The 14,383-nt window shown below is 45.4% G+C and overlaps 1 protein-coding gene across 2 annotated transcripts in view; it reads right to left on the reverse strand.

Moving 5' to 3' along the window:
• LOC119954082 (myosin light chain kinase, smooth muscle-like) overlaps nt 1-8,057 on the reverse strand; it is a 103,172-nt gene extending 95,115 nt beyond the window's left edge. Inside the window, exon 1 of one of the 2 annotated variants that reach the window (XM_038778936.1) lies at nt 7,562-8,057. In XM_038778936.1, coding sequence (XP_038634864.1) covers nt 7,562-7,733 — 172 coding nt within the window. In that variant the 5' untranslated portion in view covers nt 7,734-8,057. The remainder of the gene's footprint in view (nt 1-7,561) is intronic. The other variant, XM_038778935.1, reaches the window with a different exon arrangement.
• Nucleotides 8,058-14,383: the final 6,326 nt, after the last annotated feature.

The raw sequence follows: 14,383 nt of genomic DNA on the forward strand, positions 1-14,383 counted from the left end.
TTTCACCAATCTGCCTTTCTTCTCCTAAAGTCCACTTTTTCTGCTCTTCATCGCTTCTCACACTTACGACTTTCATGTTATCTGCAAACTTTCAAATGATATTCTGTGCACAAAATTGAAGATTAATACATCTTAAAAAGTAAAGAGGTACTCATACTGACACCTGGGGGACATCAGTGTACACTTCCCACAAAAAACTCTTCACTTCTCCTGGCTTCTGCCCCTGAGCTAATTTTGCACTCACAGTGCCATTTGTGTGTTCACCCCATGGGCTTTACTTTTGCAAACTTGTCAATGATGCAGTATTCCATCAAATAACTTTTGAAAGCCCATATGCGTGTCAACTGCGCCACCCTCAGAAGCCCTTTTCACTACTTCAATCATTATTTGATTTCACTTAATCCGTGCTGACTTTCATTTTAGCGACCACAATTTACCACATGTCGATTCATTTCCATCTCCCAAAGGTTCTCCACCACTGGGCATCAGAGTTTATTCCTCTTCCCCTTCCCTTGTTAAAGAGTGGCATAACATTTAGAATCTGCAGGCCTACAGGCCTACCAGTGCCTGTGGAACCGCACCTTCAACAGGAATCATGAACTTCAGAAGAGGACGGGCAAAGACTATATAGGGCTATAATGTCCGCGCTCAGCTTGGGCAGGGGGGTATCGCGAAGATGTGCTGGGGGACCCTTCTTGGAACCTTTCAGGTAATGGCTGCTTGGCCATTTTCCATAAGTGCTAACTTCTTCTGGACAATTGTCCTGCGCTGCGAAACATCCAAAATGCGATTTGAATCATTAAATTTGGCTGATTCTGCCAAGATTACACCAATACTTACACTGAAGAATTAAGGCCTCTTCTAACTTCTGGGCAACTATTGTAAACATCCAACAGATTGTCCCACAGAAACCCCCCCCCCCACACACACACACACCCATGACTAGCCCCACTCCTTCACTACGGTATTCCCCAACACCTTGACCTTCCAAAGTTGGCCCCACCCTGCAGGCCTGCACCGCCCCCCCAAGCCCAACACCCCCTCAACCAATGGGCTCGACCCAAAATGCCTCTGACCTCATGTCCCCCAACCACTGACCTGAATTCCCACCCCCCCTGAATGGGGACCATCCCCCTCACCCCCACTTACTTCTGCCCCCTGCACACCTCGGATCTCCCTCATGGTTCCCAGCAGAACAGAAACCCCGCAGCACATAGACCTAACCTGACTCTCACCCTGAACTGCGACACCACTCCCCCGCCACCCCGACCTCCGAATTTTGCTCACAATGAGGTATGGTGAGTTAGCACTAGGTGGCTGAGCCTGTTTTGTTGTTCAATTTGATCCTCCTATTCCCCATCTACATGCTGCCCCTCAGCAACATCATTCAAAAACCTTAAGTCCAAACATGCGCAGGTTAGGTGGACTGGCCATGCTAAATTGCCCCTTAGTGTCCAAACATTAAGTGGGGTTACAGGAATGGGGGGGGGGGGGGGGGGGGAACGTGGGCCTAGAGAGGGTGCTCTTTCAGAGGGTCGGTGCAGACTCGATGGACCGAATGGCTTCCTTCTACACTGTCCAGATTCTATGATTCTATGGTAAAAGTAAAATCCTCTGGATGCTGGAAATCTGAAATGAAGCATTCAAAAACAGTTAGGGTGTGATCTACCGGCCACACTACACCTGAAAGGCAATGCGGCGTGATGCAACACAGCTGGTACATGCCGAGAGATCCCTCCTCCGGGATCCACCCAGCCCGCCAAGCCTCGCGAGATCTAACGCGATCTTTCGAAACGTCGCAATGTGAATCCTGCCATTGTGCAATGATCACTTTTTAGAAATCTGCATATTAGAGCGAGACAGCTTGTCTTACTCCAATATGCACGCCCACAATCTCTCCAAGATGTTGGGATCTAACCCTTTTGTCTTGGAGATCTCGGGCGAGTGCTGTTCTGTGCTGGTCCGGGGACTAGATGGAATACCACATGTGGGGGTCTCCCAGGTGCTTTCCCACTGGCTGGGGTGGCACCCTGGCACTGCTGGTGCCAACTGAGCACCTTGGCACTGCCAGCCTGGTACCCACTGCCAGAAATCTGCAGGACCCCCATATAAGTGAGTTGGGGCTTTGGGGGGTTCTAGGTTGTGTCAGGGGGTTGAGAGATCAGGAGGCCATTTAAAAATCGTCCCGATCTCCTTCTGCACTGAGCTCCGGTGACCAGAACTCCTCAGTGCAGAAAAGGGGACAAGGTTCAGACCCGTGGGGGTGTTCCCCACTGAGGCCTCGAATCTACCCGAATGGGAAGAGTCCTGTTCAATAGCGTGGGTTTCTCGGCACTCCGAGCGCCAACAATCATCCTTCGTTTGGGACTCTGTTCCCATTCGGGCACATAGCGCCCTTAGTTTTCACATGGTCATTTACAACACACCCTAACTACCAATGGACTCCTCCATTGTTGCTAAATTAACTAATATCTTGTACTGGATGAGAGGTTTCCTTCAACTAAACACTGGGGAAACTAAAGCCATTGTTTTCAGCCCTAAATACAAACTCCACTCCCTAGCCACCGACTCCATCCCTCTCCCTGACAATGATGAGGATATCAAGTTATTTGTCACCATGGTGTCATATTTCACTTAAATGAGTTTCTCACCACAGAAGCACACCATTGCTAACACATGTTTCCACCTCCATAACATCCCAGAAATCTGCACAATCCTGCTGCTGAAACTCATCCTTCTCTTCATTACATCTGGACTTGAATATTACAATGTGCTCCTGGTTGGCCTACATCCCTCCATAAACTGGAGGCCTGCCAAAGCTCTGCTACCAATGTCTCCCACTTGCAAAGTTATTTTCACCCTTCACCCCTGTGGCTGTTGTCTTACATTGGCTCCCCATCATGCAATACCTCCATTTTACAGTTCGCATCCTTGTCAAATGCTTCTGTGGCCTCACCCCTTCCAACCTCTAACCTTCTCCAGAAACCAAACCCTCCAAGAATACTGCACTCAACTAATTCTGACCGCGTGAGCATACTCAAAATTAATTGCTCCATCATTAATTAAATGAAAATCGCTTATTGTCACGAGTAGGCTTCAATGATGTTACTGTGAAAAGCCCCTAGTTGCCACATTCAGGCACCTGTCCGGGGAGGCTGGTACGGGAATCAAACCGTGCTGCTGTCCTGCTTGGTCTGCTTTAAAAGCCAGTGATTTAGCCTGGTGAGCTAAACCATGCCTTCAGCAGCCTGAACTGTTCTTTGTGTCTCTATCACTCCTTTTTCCTTTAAGATGATACTAATAACCTACCTCTTTGACCAGATTTTTGGCTATCTGACCTATAGTGCAGTTTGGTGTCCAATTTTGCTTCATAATGCTGTAAATGCTGGGCGGCACCTTAGCACAGTGGTTAGCACTGTCGCTTCACAGCTCCAGGGTCCCAGGTTCGATTCCCGGCTTGGGTCATTGTCCAAGAGGATTCTGCACGTTCTCCCTGTGTCTGCGTGGCTTTTGTCTGGTGCTCCGGTTTCCTCCCACAGTTCAAAATGTGCAAGTAAGGTGGATTGGCCATGGTAAATTGCCCCTAGTGTCCAAATAAAGGTTAGGTGGGATTACTGGGTTATGAAGATAGGGTGGTGGTGTGGGTTTAAGTAGGGTGCTCTTTCCAAGGGCTGGTGCAGACTCGATGGGCCGAATGGCCTCCTTCTGCATTGTAAATTCAATGATTCTTTGATTCTGTGATTCTAAACCACCTTGAAAGATTTTATGTTATATAAAAATGCTGCAGAAAAACAAGTTCCTTTTTTTTAATGGCTAATCCGTAACTCAATTCCTTTTACTCACCTTTGCTCCATTTCCCTTACTACTTTCACCCAAAAAAGGTTATCAATCAGTCTTGAAGTTGGAAGTTCAAAGCTCACCAACTTAGTGACAATAAAAAAGGTAATAATTCTCTTTTCAATTTTTTCCTGCAAGTCAAGCAACCAGACAGAATAAATCTGCCTGTTATAGATCCTCTTACAATCTCCAGAGATCGCAAAGCACTTCCCAATCAATAACTTGCATTTGAAGTGTAACCATGATTGAAATGGCAGGTTTAAATGTGCACAAACAAGAACTTATTTAAATATCAAAAACTGACACATTGGACTGTATATATCGCCGAGTTAGAATGACTCGGGAGCCCATTAAAAATGGTGATTGGGTCCCAATTCCAGGAACACTGATTCCATTCCCGGCTGTCTAATTTTCAGGAGTCCTTTTAAAGAGGAGATACTGCTGGTTCATGTCAAGAGCCTGCACCTGGCACTCCCAATCTGGCCGGCTCCATTATGGAATAGGCATATCCTAGTCCTCCACAATTTTCACAAAGTCAGGCTAGGATTTTGAAGAGTCTTCTTCATGCCACCCCAAGCCAAAGTAAGGCCCGTACCCACTGCCCATGGTCCCACATGCCACCCATGCCAAAGGAAGGCACTCCATCCACCCCCATGATCCCTCTGCCCCCATGCCAAGCCACGTCTATGCCCCTTCAGCCACTCACCATATACTGTAGTAAGAGCAAACCCTACAGTGACAGCGGTTGTAGAACTTTTTTTATTTTTTTTTATTACCCATTACTTTCCACCATGCTAAAAATGTAATTTCACAATAGCACAATAACAGTGCCAATCACCTTGTCTCTTTGAAATCTCAGTAATTAAAGCCATAAACCCGTGAAACCACTTAATCATGTGCAAATAGACATTGTGAAATTAACAGCAGAGATTAGAATGTCTGAGCTGTAAATCAAGCAATGTTTTCTCTAGGGTTCAGGCATTAGTTCCAGGCTCTGAACAAGCCTGGCTGTCCGCCTTCTCGGGTGGACAAGAAATATCCCATGGGACTATTTTGAAGAAGAGCAGGGCAGTTATCCCCAGTGCTGAACCCAATATTTATTCCTCAACCAACACGAAAAATAACTTCTGTTCATTATCACACTCTTGTTTATGGGAGCTTGCTGTGCTACAAATTGCATGCTGCATTTCCTATATTATAACTGTCTCTTTATCCCGGTGTCATTCTGGTAAATCCAGCCTCACAAATGCAGCCTCACAAAGATCTTGACATCCCTCTCAAAACGTGGTTCCCAAAATTGACCAAAACACTCCACCCGCCAGTGTCTTGTAATAGTTTAGCACAACTTCCTTGCTTTTGTATTCTATGAGTGCAACTTTTTCAGCGGCATGCCATTCCCGATGGCAGAACTGGAAATTTGCACCACTTCTGTTCTCTTGCTTCTTCGCACTTCCAATGTGGCTAGAACGAAAATTAAAAGTGTGGGCTGCATGCACAGGACAAACGTGCAATTTTGCACCAGGAGATGCTTTTCAGTGTTGAAACCCACCGTCAACTGACAATACAACAGGTACAGGTGGGTTACAAGAATCTCCTGGTCAAACAGGGAGGCTCTGTACCAAAAGCCAAATCATTCCTGCCCAACTCCATTGGCATTGACATAAGACTTATTGAGAGCATAACGGTGGCACGGTGCTTTCACGGTGGCACAGTTGTTAGCACTGCTGCCTCACAGCACCAGGGACGCACCACGGCAGACTGTCTGTTTAGGGTTTGCAAACTCCAAATGGACCAACACTTGGACAGTACTGACATTCCTTTTGAGCACCTGATTGTCATACCCTGGAGCCACAAACCCAGGAACCCAGGCCCTTCCCACTTCACTCTTCTGGGACACCTATACTATCCTCTTGCCCTCCCTTAGATCCCCTTCCCATTCCTCAAAGCCGTTCAACCCCATTCTGCAGCCCCTTTACCAACCAGTCATCCACGTTGGTCTGGAGCCTTTATGCAAGTTGCCATTGTCCTGCCCCCCTCCGTTGTGCAAAAGAGGTCAACAAGGAAAACTGCTGCCCTCAGACACAAAGTCAAGGGTTGCATGTCACTGTTAAACAAACGTGAAGAAGGTGTGACAGAATTCTCACTGCCTTTGTCTTGAAGGTAGGAGTATATATTTTTTGAGTTTGACGCTAAAGGGTTTTCATGGCATTGAAATGTATTACAAGTACAAACCTGCCACAGGCCATGCTACACTCCTCAAACATGATTTCAACCCATGTAATGAAATCTAAATTTCACATCCCGTCCAAAGCAATTGCCACACACGCCATGTTCCCACTCTTGCCAGCTTCATAAAATGTTCCCATGCCTCTATTTATAAAACCCATATTCCCTTAATCCCAAACTTCTCAATTTGTCCCGCCCACTTCCAAGACTTGTCTATGCCCACCTTCAGTTCTTTCTGCTCCTACACCTCATTTCAAATTATATCATTTAGTTCATTTTATACCATTTAGTTTGTTTTGCATCTGGATCTTCTACAGACTTGCCACGCTTCACATTCCTCCAAAGTAAATCGTATCTACCCTTTGTCGGCTCATGTTGTCAGCCTGACATCTACTAGGATTCTCTTCACTATTTACTGCATTCCTGAATGTTGTATCATATTTAATGCATCAACAAGCCATGTCAAGGATTCTTCGCTTTGGCGGTACTCAACGCCTCTGAAGTCACCTTTTAAAAACCTATTAAATAAACACCATATTTCACAGAATGTAGAACCCAAAAAGTTTTGGAAATAACAATTGAAAAATGCTTGAAATTTGATGCAAAACCAGAAAATTGTCAAAACAGAACAGGAGGGTGGTCAGTTCCAAGAAAGGCTCCACCTCGGGGTTGGTTTAGCACAGTGGGCCAAACAGCTGGTTTGTAATGCAGAACAAGGCCAGCAGAGCGGGTTCAATTCCACAACCTGCCTCCCCGAACAGGCGCCGGAATGTAGTGACTAGGGGCTTTTGACAATAACTTCATTAAAGCCTACTCGTGACAATAAGCGATTATTATATTATCATTACCTGTGGCCTTAGTTACTGGAAGAGACATGGATTGTTTTTGCCTTTAACATTTTTAATGATGTTTTATTGATCAAAATAGCTGTTGCCTCCTTCATTTAAAAAAAAGTCTGGACAATCAATTTTAAAGGAACTTCTTTTCAGGTACTGAGTCCATTTAGAAAAAATATTGGAATTAAGAACAAAAAAATGCTCAACATTTATAAAAATAATTGTCGTGCAAAGCTGATGAAAATTTTTTTTAAAACAGTGTCCCCCAATATTCACAATATAAACATACTTCCAGTTACATTAAATTAGTATCGCATGCACAGTATGCAGACAAATAATAAGACGTCTGACTTTACAAAGCAAATGGCTGAATGTATATATATCCTCCTCCTTTTAATTCAAAGTTCCTTAATTCTAATTACTTGAAAATGTTAATTGTTGGTATTGCATTTCCTCTTTGCTATTTTGCTTCATTTGTAAAATTGGGTTTGCGGATTATTGTAATTCAAAGATTCGTCACATTAAATATAAAGCAGGTAATCAGTTTCCTTAAGTTTTGTTCTGTACATGCATTATGTATACAATACCTTCAGACATCTCAGTTGGTACATGCACTGTATAGAGATCCATAAACCAAAATACACACGCACACAACCTCTAACCTGTACATTCACTGTTCGCTCTCTGAGTTCCAGTCCCAAACTTTGCTGCCGATACAGCCATGTCTGCTGTCTCCTGTCTGCTGCCCGCTTGTTGAGAGGGTTTCTGCAGTCGGATGTGAAGGCTAGACACGTAGCTCATGTTTGTTGCGTCCCCCTTCCTCAATTTTACCATTAGCTTTTCACCTCTCCAACTGGGTTTACTACATGCGTCGGTGTCTCAAAGCTCACTCCCTCAGCCGGCGACCCATTTAGGCATTACTCCTCTTTACAGGAAATGTGATGGGATTAGCTGTATCTGCTCAGTATATTTATAAACACTGCGACCAGGGCTGTCACTAACAACGCTGGCCCCGTTCCAGGAGAGTCACTGCCATCGAGGACAGGCAGTCGTGCAAATGGACAGCAAACAGTACAAAATACAAACGCTAAGCTGATTAAATAGTTTCAATTCACATCACAGAGCTCTCTCGATGTCAAAACCCTGTGTGACCTGCAAAACAAAAATCCCCTTCTCAGCAAAAGCGAGCGGTTTAAAGCTAATGCCCCAATAAAAAAAAAACTCCTTCCGTCATTGTGTACGGTCGACCATTTCCAATAACCTGTACAGCTAAATTGCTCCATCTCTCGTGATTCGAGTATAGTTTTGCACAGTCCAATGTTCGTATAGACATTCAGTATTCTGAGAACAAGACTTGCTACGAGTGGAAGAAATTAAGCTCAGCCCAAGAACACTGATGTGTTTTTCTCTTATATTCACAGAAGGGCTCCCAGGTATAGCCGCATTACTCAGGCCACCCACAACCAAGAGTAAATTGTAAAGCAACAATCGACTTTCATGTTTAATAACTCCTTGAGAACCTCAGCAGGCTGACCAACACGTGTACCAGTCGCTTAATTCCAAAGTTTCTGCAACAACTAATGGTTTTAAGGGAATGTCTCTAAATTGCCAGACTCAGACATATATATATATACATCACAACATTGAAGATGTTCCCTTTTTTCCAGGCCAAATTGGCTAGCATCAGGCAAGCTCAAAATCAACATGACATATTTACAAGGCTGGTGCCATTAATAAAAAATGAGATAACCCGTCCAAAATAATAATAATAAGATCCAAAAGAAGTGCTAGGGAATCCCAGGTAAGGGTGTATGCCACAATTGCCCAGCAGCAATAATTTCATCTGGATAACTGTGTTGCGCTGGGAACCATCGGCAATGCAATTTAAATGGCCAACTTCAGATGGTTCTGCCAGTTTTAACCTCACAGTTATCCTGAAAGAGTTAGAACAGGGGTGGGCAAACTACGGCCCGCGGGCCGCATGCGGCCCGCCAAAGGTCTTTATGCGGCCCACCAAGATCAAGTCATCAAAAAAAAAATTTTTTTTATAAGGTTAATGGGGGGAGGGGGGGGGGCTGTTGGGTTACTGGTATAGGGTGGATATGTTGACTTGAGTAGGGTGATCATTGCTCAGCACAACGTCGAGGGCCGAAGGGCCTGTTCTGTGCTGTACTGTTCTATGTTCTATATGAGGCGCCCAGAATCATAACCGGGTGAAGCGCCATTTTTGAAAAGTAGAGAAAAAGAGGGCTAAAGGCAGGATGCCGCCGGGGGAAGCGCTGAGGTATATGCCGCACGCTAATTGGTTACAACCAGGACTATTAATTAATATACTATGCGGCCCTTTAAAATTGTGAATTTCTGAATGTGGCCCTTGCACGGAAAAGTTTGCCCACCCCTGAGTTAGAAGAAATAAAAGCACTTTTAACTTCATAGTAATTATTTTAATCACCCAGACCGAGCCCTACATAGGACCCCTGATGCCCCCCCCCCCCCCTTCCCGGGACTCCCCAACTACCCCCTCACCACTAAATACTCATCATGGTATTCCCCATCCCCCCCCCCCTTCAACCTGACACCCCAACATGACTTGGCCCCATACCCCTGACCCAACCCTCACCATCCCGGACCCGACCCGACACCAACCCACTTGGCCCAGTCTGAGCCTGCATCCCCGCCCAACCCAGCCTGACCCCCATCCCCCTCAACCCTGGCCTGAGCTGACCCCTTTCAACCCAGCCCAAACTCCACTCCTTTCGGCCCAGCCCGGCCAATTCTCCACACCCCCCCCCTCTCACTTACCCAACATCCCACCCCTATAACGTCCAATCACCTCCCGATATCTGACCCCCCCCGATATTCACGCCCCTGATGTACAACATCCCGATTGATGTCCAGCCCCTTCTGGTGTCCGACACGCCCCCAATGTCTAAACCCCGCTCACCCATGTCCAAACGCATAGTGCCACATTCCATCCACTTGCCTTCTTCCTGGCCTGGTACTTTGAATGGGAGCTTTAAACTCAGCTGCTTAACAGCAGCTAGTGCCATGAAAAAGGTAATGGGGCCTCCTTCACTCCGCTTCTTTGCTGGTGCCGGGGCGAGCTGCGCGGATCTCAGTTGCCCTGAATCAGGAAGATTGGGCGAGACAGGGGCTTCAGAATTTTTGCACAGGTAAGTCAGTATCCGACGCTGATTGCCACTCAATGAAATAATGGGCCAATGTTTATATCGCAGGTTGGAAGGTTTTCCCACTGTATTCATGCAGAGCAGTGTCAACTGAGGTTATGTGTTCTATTTTAGGACTAATATCAGGAAGCCCTTCTTCAGACAAGGAGTGATCAGTGGCCTTTCTCACCTAGAAGTATCCAGGGAAAATGTGTTTTTAAATCATTCTTTAATGGGATGTGAGTGTCACTAGCTAGGGCAACATTTATTGCCCATCCCTAATTGTCCTTGAGAAGGTGGTGGTGAGCTGCTGTCATGAACCTCTGCAGTCCATATGGTGTAGGTACAGCCACAGTGCTGTTAGGTTAGGGAGAGAGTGCCAGGATTTTGACCCTGCCACAGTGAAGAAATGACAATATTTCCAAGTCAGGGTGGTGTATGGCTCGGAGGGGAACTTCCAGGCAGTGGAGTTCCCATGTATCTGCTGCCCTTGTCCTTCTAGATGGTAGAGGTCATGGGTTTGGAAGGTTCTGTTGAAGGAGATTTGGTGAGTTCCTGCAGTGCCTCATGTAGGTGCTAAACACTGCTGCCACTGTGTATTAGTGGTGGAGGGAGTGAATATTTAACGTGGCGGATGCAGTGCCAATAAAATTGGTTGCATTATTCTAGATGGTGTTGAGCTTCTTGAGTGTTATTGCAGCTGGACTTATCCAGGCAAGTGGAGAGTATTCCATCACACTGCTAACTTGCTACTTGCAGATGGTGGACAGGCTTTGGAGAATTAGGAGGTGAGTTATTCTCTGCAGAATTCCCAGCCTCTGACCTGCTCTCATGGCTACTGCATTTATATGGCTAGTCCAGTTCAGTTTCTGGTCAATAGTGGGGCATTCAGCAATGGTAATAGCATTGAATGTCAAAGGGAGATGGTTGAATTATCTTTTGTTGGAGGTCATTGCTTGGCATGTGAATTGCCATTTATCAGCCCAAGCCTGAATGTCCAGGTCTTGATGCTTATAGCCACTGACTGCTTCAGTATCTGAAGAGTCACGAATGGTGGTGAACACCTGTGCAATCATCAGCAATCAACTCCATGCCTGACCTTCTGCTGGAGGGAAGGACATTGATGAAGCAGCTGAAGATGGTTGGGCCCAGGACACTACCTTGAGGAACTCCTGCAGCGATGTCGTGGGACCTCTGACATCCTCAGCTACCTTTTATTGTGCTAGGTATGACTCCAACCAGTGGAGTGTTTTCCCACTGATTCTCATTGACTTCTGTTTTACTTGGGCTCCTTGATGCAAAGTCTAGGGGAAAGTAATTTCTTGCTAAAATATTCCTTCACCTTTGAAAAAAAATCTGTGGTCTAAGTTAGAGGGAGGAGAGTCACATTTATGCATTCATTCCAATGGAAGAGTCCAACTCAGAGAAACACTACCTTTTGCATACTATGCTTTATAACAGGGACTACACCTCATTGGTTGTCAAAACCTTTGGGATACTGTGAGGCTGTGAAAGGCGCAATGTGAATTCAGCATTGCCACACATTCAAGTGAATGGGAGATTCAGAACAGGTGCCTAAATTGCTCTAAAGTACTGGCACCATTACAAAGAAAATAGAGCTCTTCCAGGCTGCACTCACCCCTCCCTGCCCCCTGGCCCCAGTAGCTTTTAGCAAATAGGTCACTTTGAAATATGCAACTGTTTCTACAGAAGCCTGGCCCTGAAGAGCAAACAAAAACGTAAGCGTCACCCCATCCGTCAGTAAGATATTTGTGGGTCCTCAGATTGCTTTGAGGACATCAACATTTGTGCAATGACATCATTGGTCCTTGACCAATGGGCTCCCGCCAATCACAGTTCAGAGTCAGGAGTGAAGAGAGGTCAATAGTACACAAACTGTAAATTCCTCAACATGACCTTTGCTTCAAATATGTGGAGTGGATGGAGGTGGGAGGTGGAAGCGGGAGGGTGGAAAAACAAAATTTTTTCATGCTTATTTTCTTCAACATGAACACTTCCTCATGCTCCAGTGCATTCAGTTAGCGATAACTTAAAGGCAGTGAAGCATAAAGAAATCCAAAGACTCTGGAAACCAGACATCAAAATTAGTTAGGCTGGAAATGCAAGGTAAATCTATCAACAGTTAAAGGGGAAAGGTCACATTTATTGAAATATGTTAACGGCGGCTCAGCTGGCAGCACATTGATCTCTGCGTCAGAAAGTGGTGGTCTCAAATCCCACTCTGGAGGTGAGAGCACATAATTGAGGTTATCGGAGTGTCGGCAATGGTCCGTTTGGTATCCTTCTCCCCCTTATTCACAAGGTTTGGTGTTTAAGTCTGACTCCAGAGGTTTTGAGTACAAAAACCAAAGCTGAGAGTCCAATGCATTACTGAGGCAGTAATAGCTATTGTAGTTACGTTCAGGTGATTGTTTAACCAAGGCCCCATCTGCCTGGTCAGGTGGATGTAAAAGATCCCTTGGCATGATTTTGAAGAGCAGCAGGGAAGTTATCCACAGAGTCCAGGCCAATATTTCTACCTCAATCGACATCACAAAAAAACCAGAGTTATCTGGTCATAATTGCATTGCTGTTCGTGAGAGTTGGCATTGCACATATTGGCTGCCATGTTTCCAACATTAGAACGGAACCTCAAAAAGTACTTAATTGGCTGTGGAGCACGTTGAGATATCTGGTGCTCTTGAAAAGAGCTACAAAAATGCAAACTTGCTTTTCTTTTCTTACAACACTCCAAAATAGAAAAGATAGGTGAGTGATGGCCAGCACAGACACGGTGGACTGAAGGGCCTCTTTTTTGTGCTGTAAAACTCTATGTCCCTCTAACTATATGGTACTGAGGAACTGTCGGAGTTGCCAGCTTTTGGCTGAGGCATTAAACCAAAGTTCTCTCAGGCTGACACAGAAGATCTCCTGGGATAATTTCGAAGAAAAGCAGCAGAGTTGTCTGTAGTGACTTGGTCAGTATGTATCCCTCAATCAACATCACTAAAAAAGAAGTAGATTATCTGTTCATTATCACACCACTGCTGTGGGAGCTTGCTGTGCTCAAATTGGCTGCCTCCTTTCCTACATTAGAACAGTAATTACACTTATAAAAGTATTTTGTTGTATGTAAAGTGCTTTCAGATGGCCGCTGTATAAATGCATGTCTTTATTATTTTATTGATCTCATCAGAACACAGTCCCATAAATGGATGTCTGCTGCTCTTACAAGTTGCAGAGAAAGGAACAAGTTAAGACTGCTGGTCATATGATTTAATTTTCAAACTTGTCATGCAATTCGAACCCATCTTTGTTGACTAAGTGAACACCAGCCATTAAGATCACGTTTACAGTAATGCTCCTTTCATTTTCCTAAGCACTTCCATCACTGGACAACTGGGATAAATGACGTGTAGTTCCTCTAATCACTGGCAGTATTCTCACATCCTTGAAATAATGGAATATCAAAATTAATGAAATAGGGCGACACAGTGGTACAGTGATTATTAACGCTCTGCTGCCTCACAGCGCCAGGGTCCAAGGTTCAATTCTGGCCTTAGCTGACTGTCTGTGTGGAGTTTGCGCATTCTCCCCGTGTCTGCGTGCATTTCCTCCGGGTGCTCCTGTTTCCTCCCACAGTCTAAACATGTGCAGGTTAGGTGGATTGGCTATGCTAAGTTGCCCCTTAGTGTCCAAAGGTTAGGTTGGGTTACAGGGATGGGGTAGAGGCATGGGCTTGGATAGGGTGTGTCATAATATACACATCAGTCTATGATGGTGCAGAGACACACACTGACTGACACTCTGCAAGACCAATCAACACACACAACACAGCAGCCAATCTCCAGTTAGGGTACAGTCACTATAAAGCCAGAGGGCACTAGTTTTCCCGCTCATTCGGGATGCAGCCTCTGAGGCAGACAGAGCCCGCAGTCAGCACAAACATGCACCATATGCTAGCAGTATAGGCTGGTCAGGTTAGGCATAGGTCTTCAGTCAATCTAACCTAGTGTTGACCCACTGTGAAAGTATGTTTAACAACTCTTAGTTAAATAAAATAGAGTTGGACTATTCCAAGTATTGGTAGCCTGTCTATGTCACTGCTACGGTAAACGCAGTCTCCACAGATCCAGAGTACCCAACACATCAGGGTGCTCTTTTTTAGGGCTGGTGCAGACTCAATGGGCTGAATGGCCTCCTTAGAGATAACGAGTGGGACTCTCCGGTTTTGTCTGCGGCGGGACCCCTTTGCGAGCAGGAAGGGAAAATTTGGTGTTCCAGCCAAAATTCCAAACATTTTCAGTGGCACCGGAA

The sequence above is a fragment of the Scyliorhinus canicula genome, chromosome 19 (assembly GCF_902713615.1).
Source record: "Scyliorhinus canicula chromosome 19, sScyCan1.1, whole genome shotgun sequence".
Lineage (NCBI taxonomy): Eukaryota > Metazoa > Chordata > Chondrichthyes > Carcharhiniformes > Scyliorhinidae > Scyliorhinus > Scyliorhinus canicula.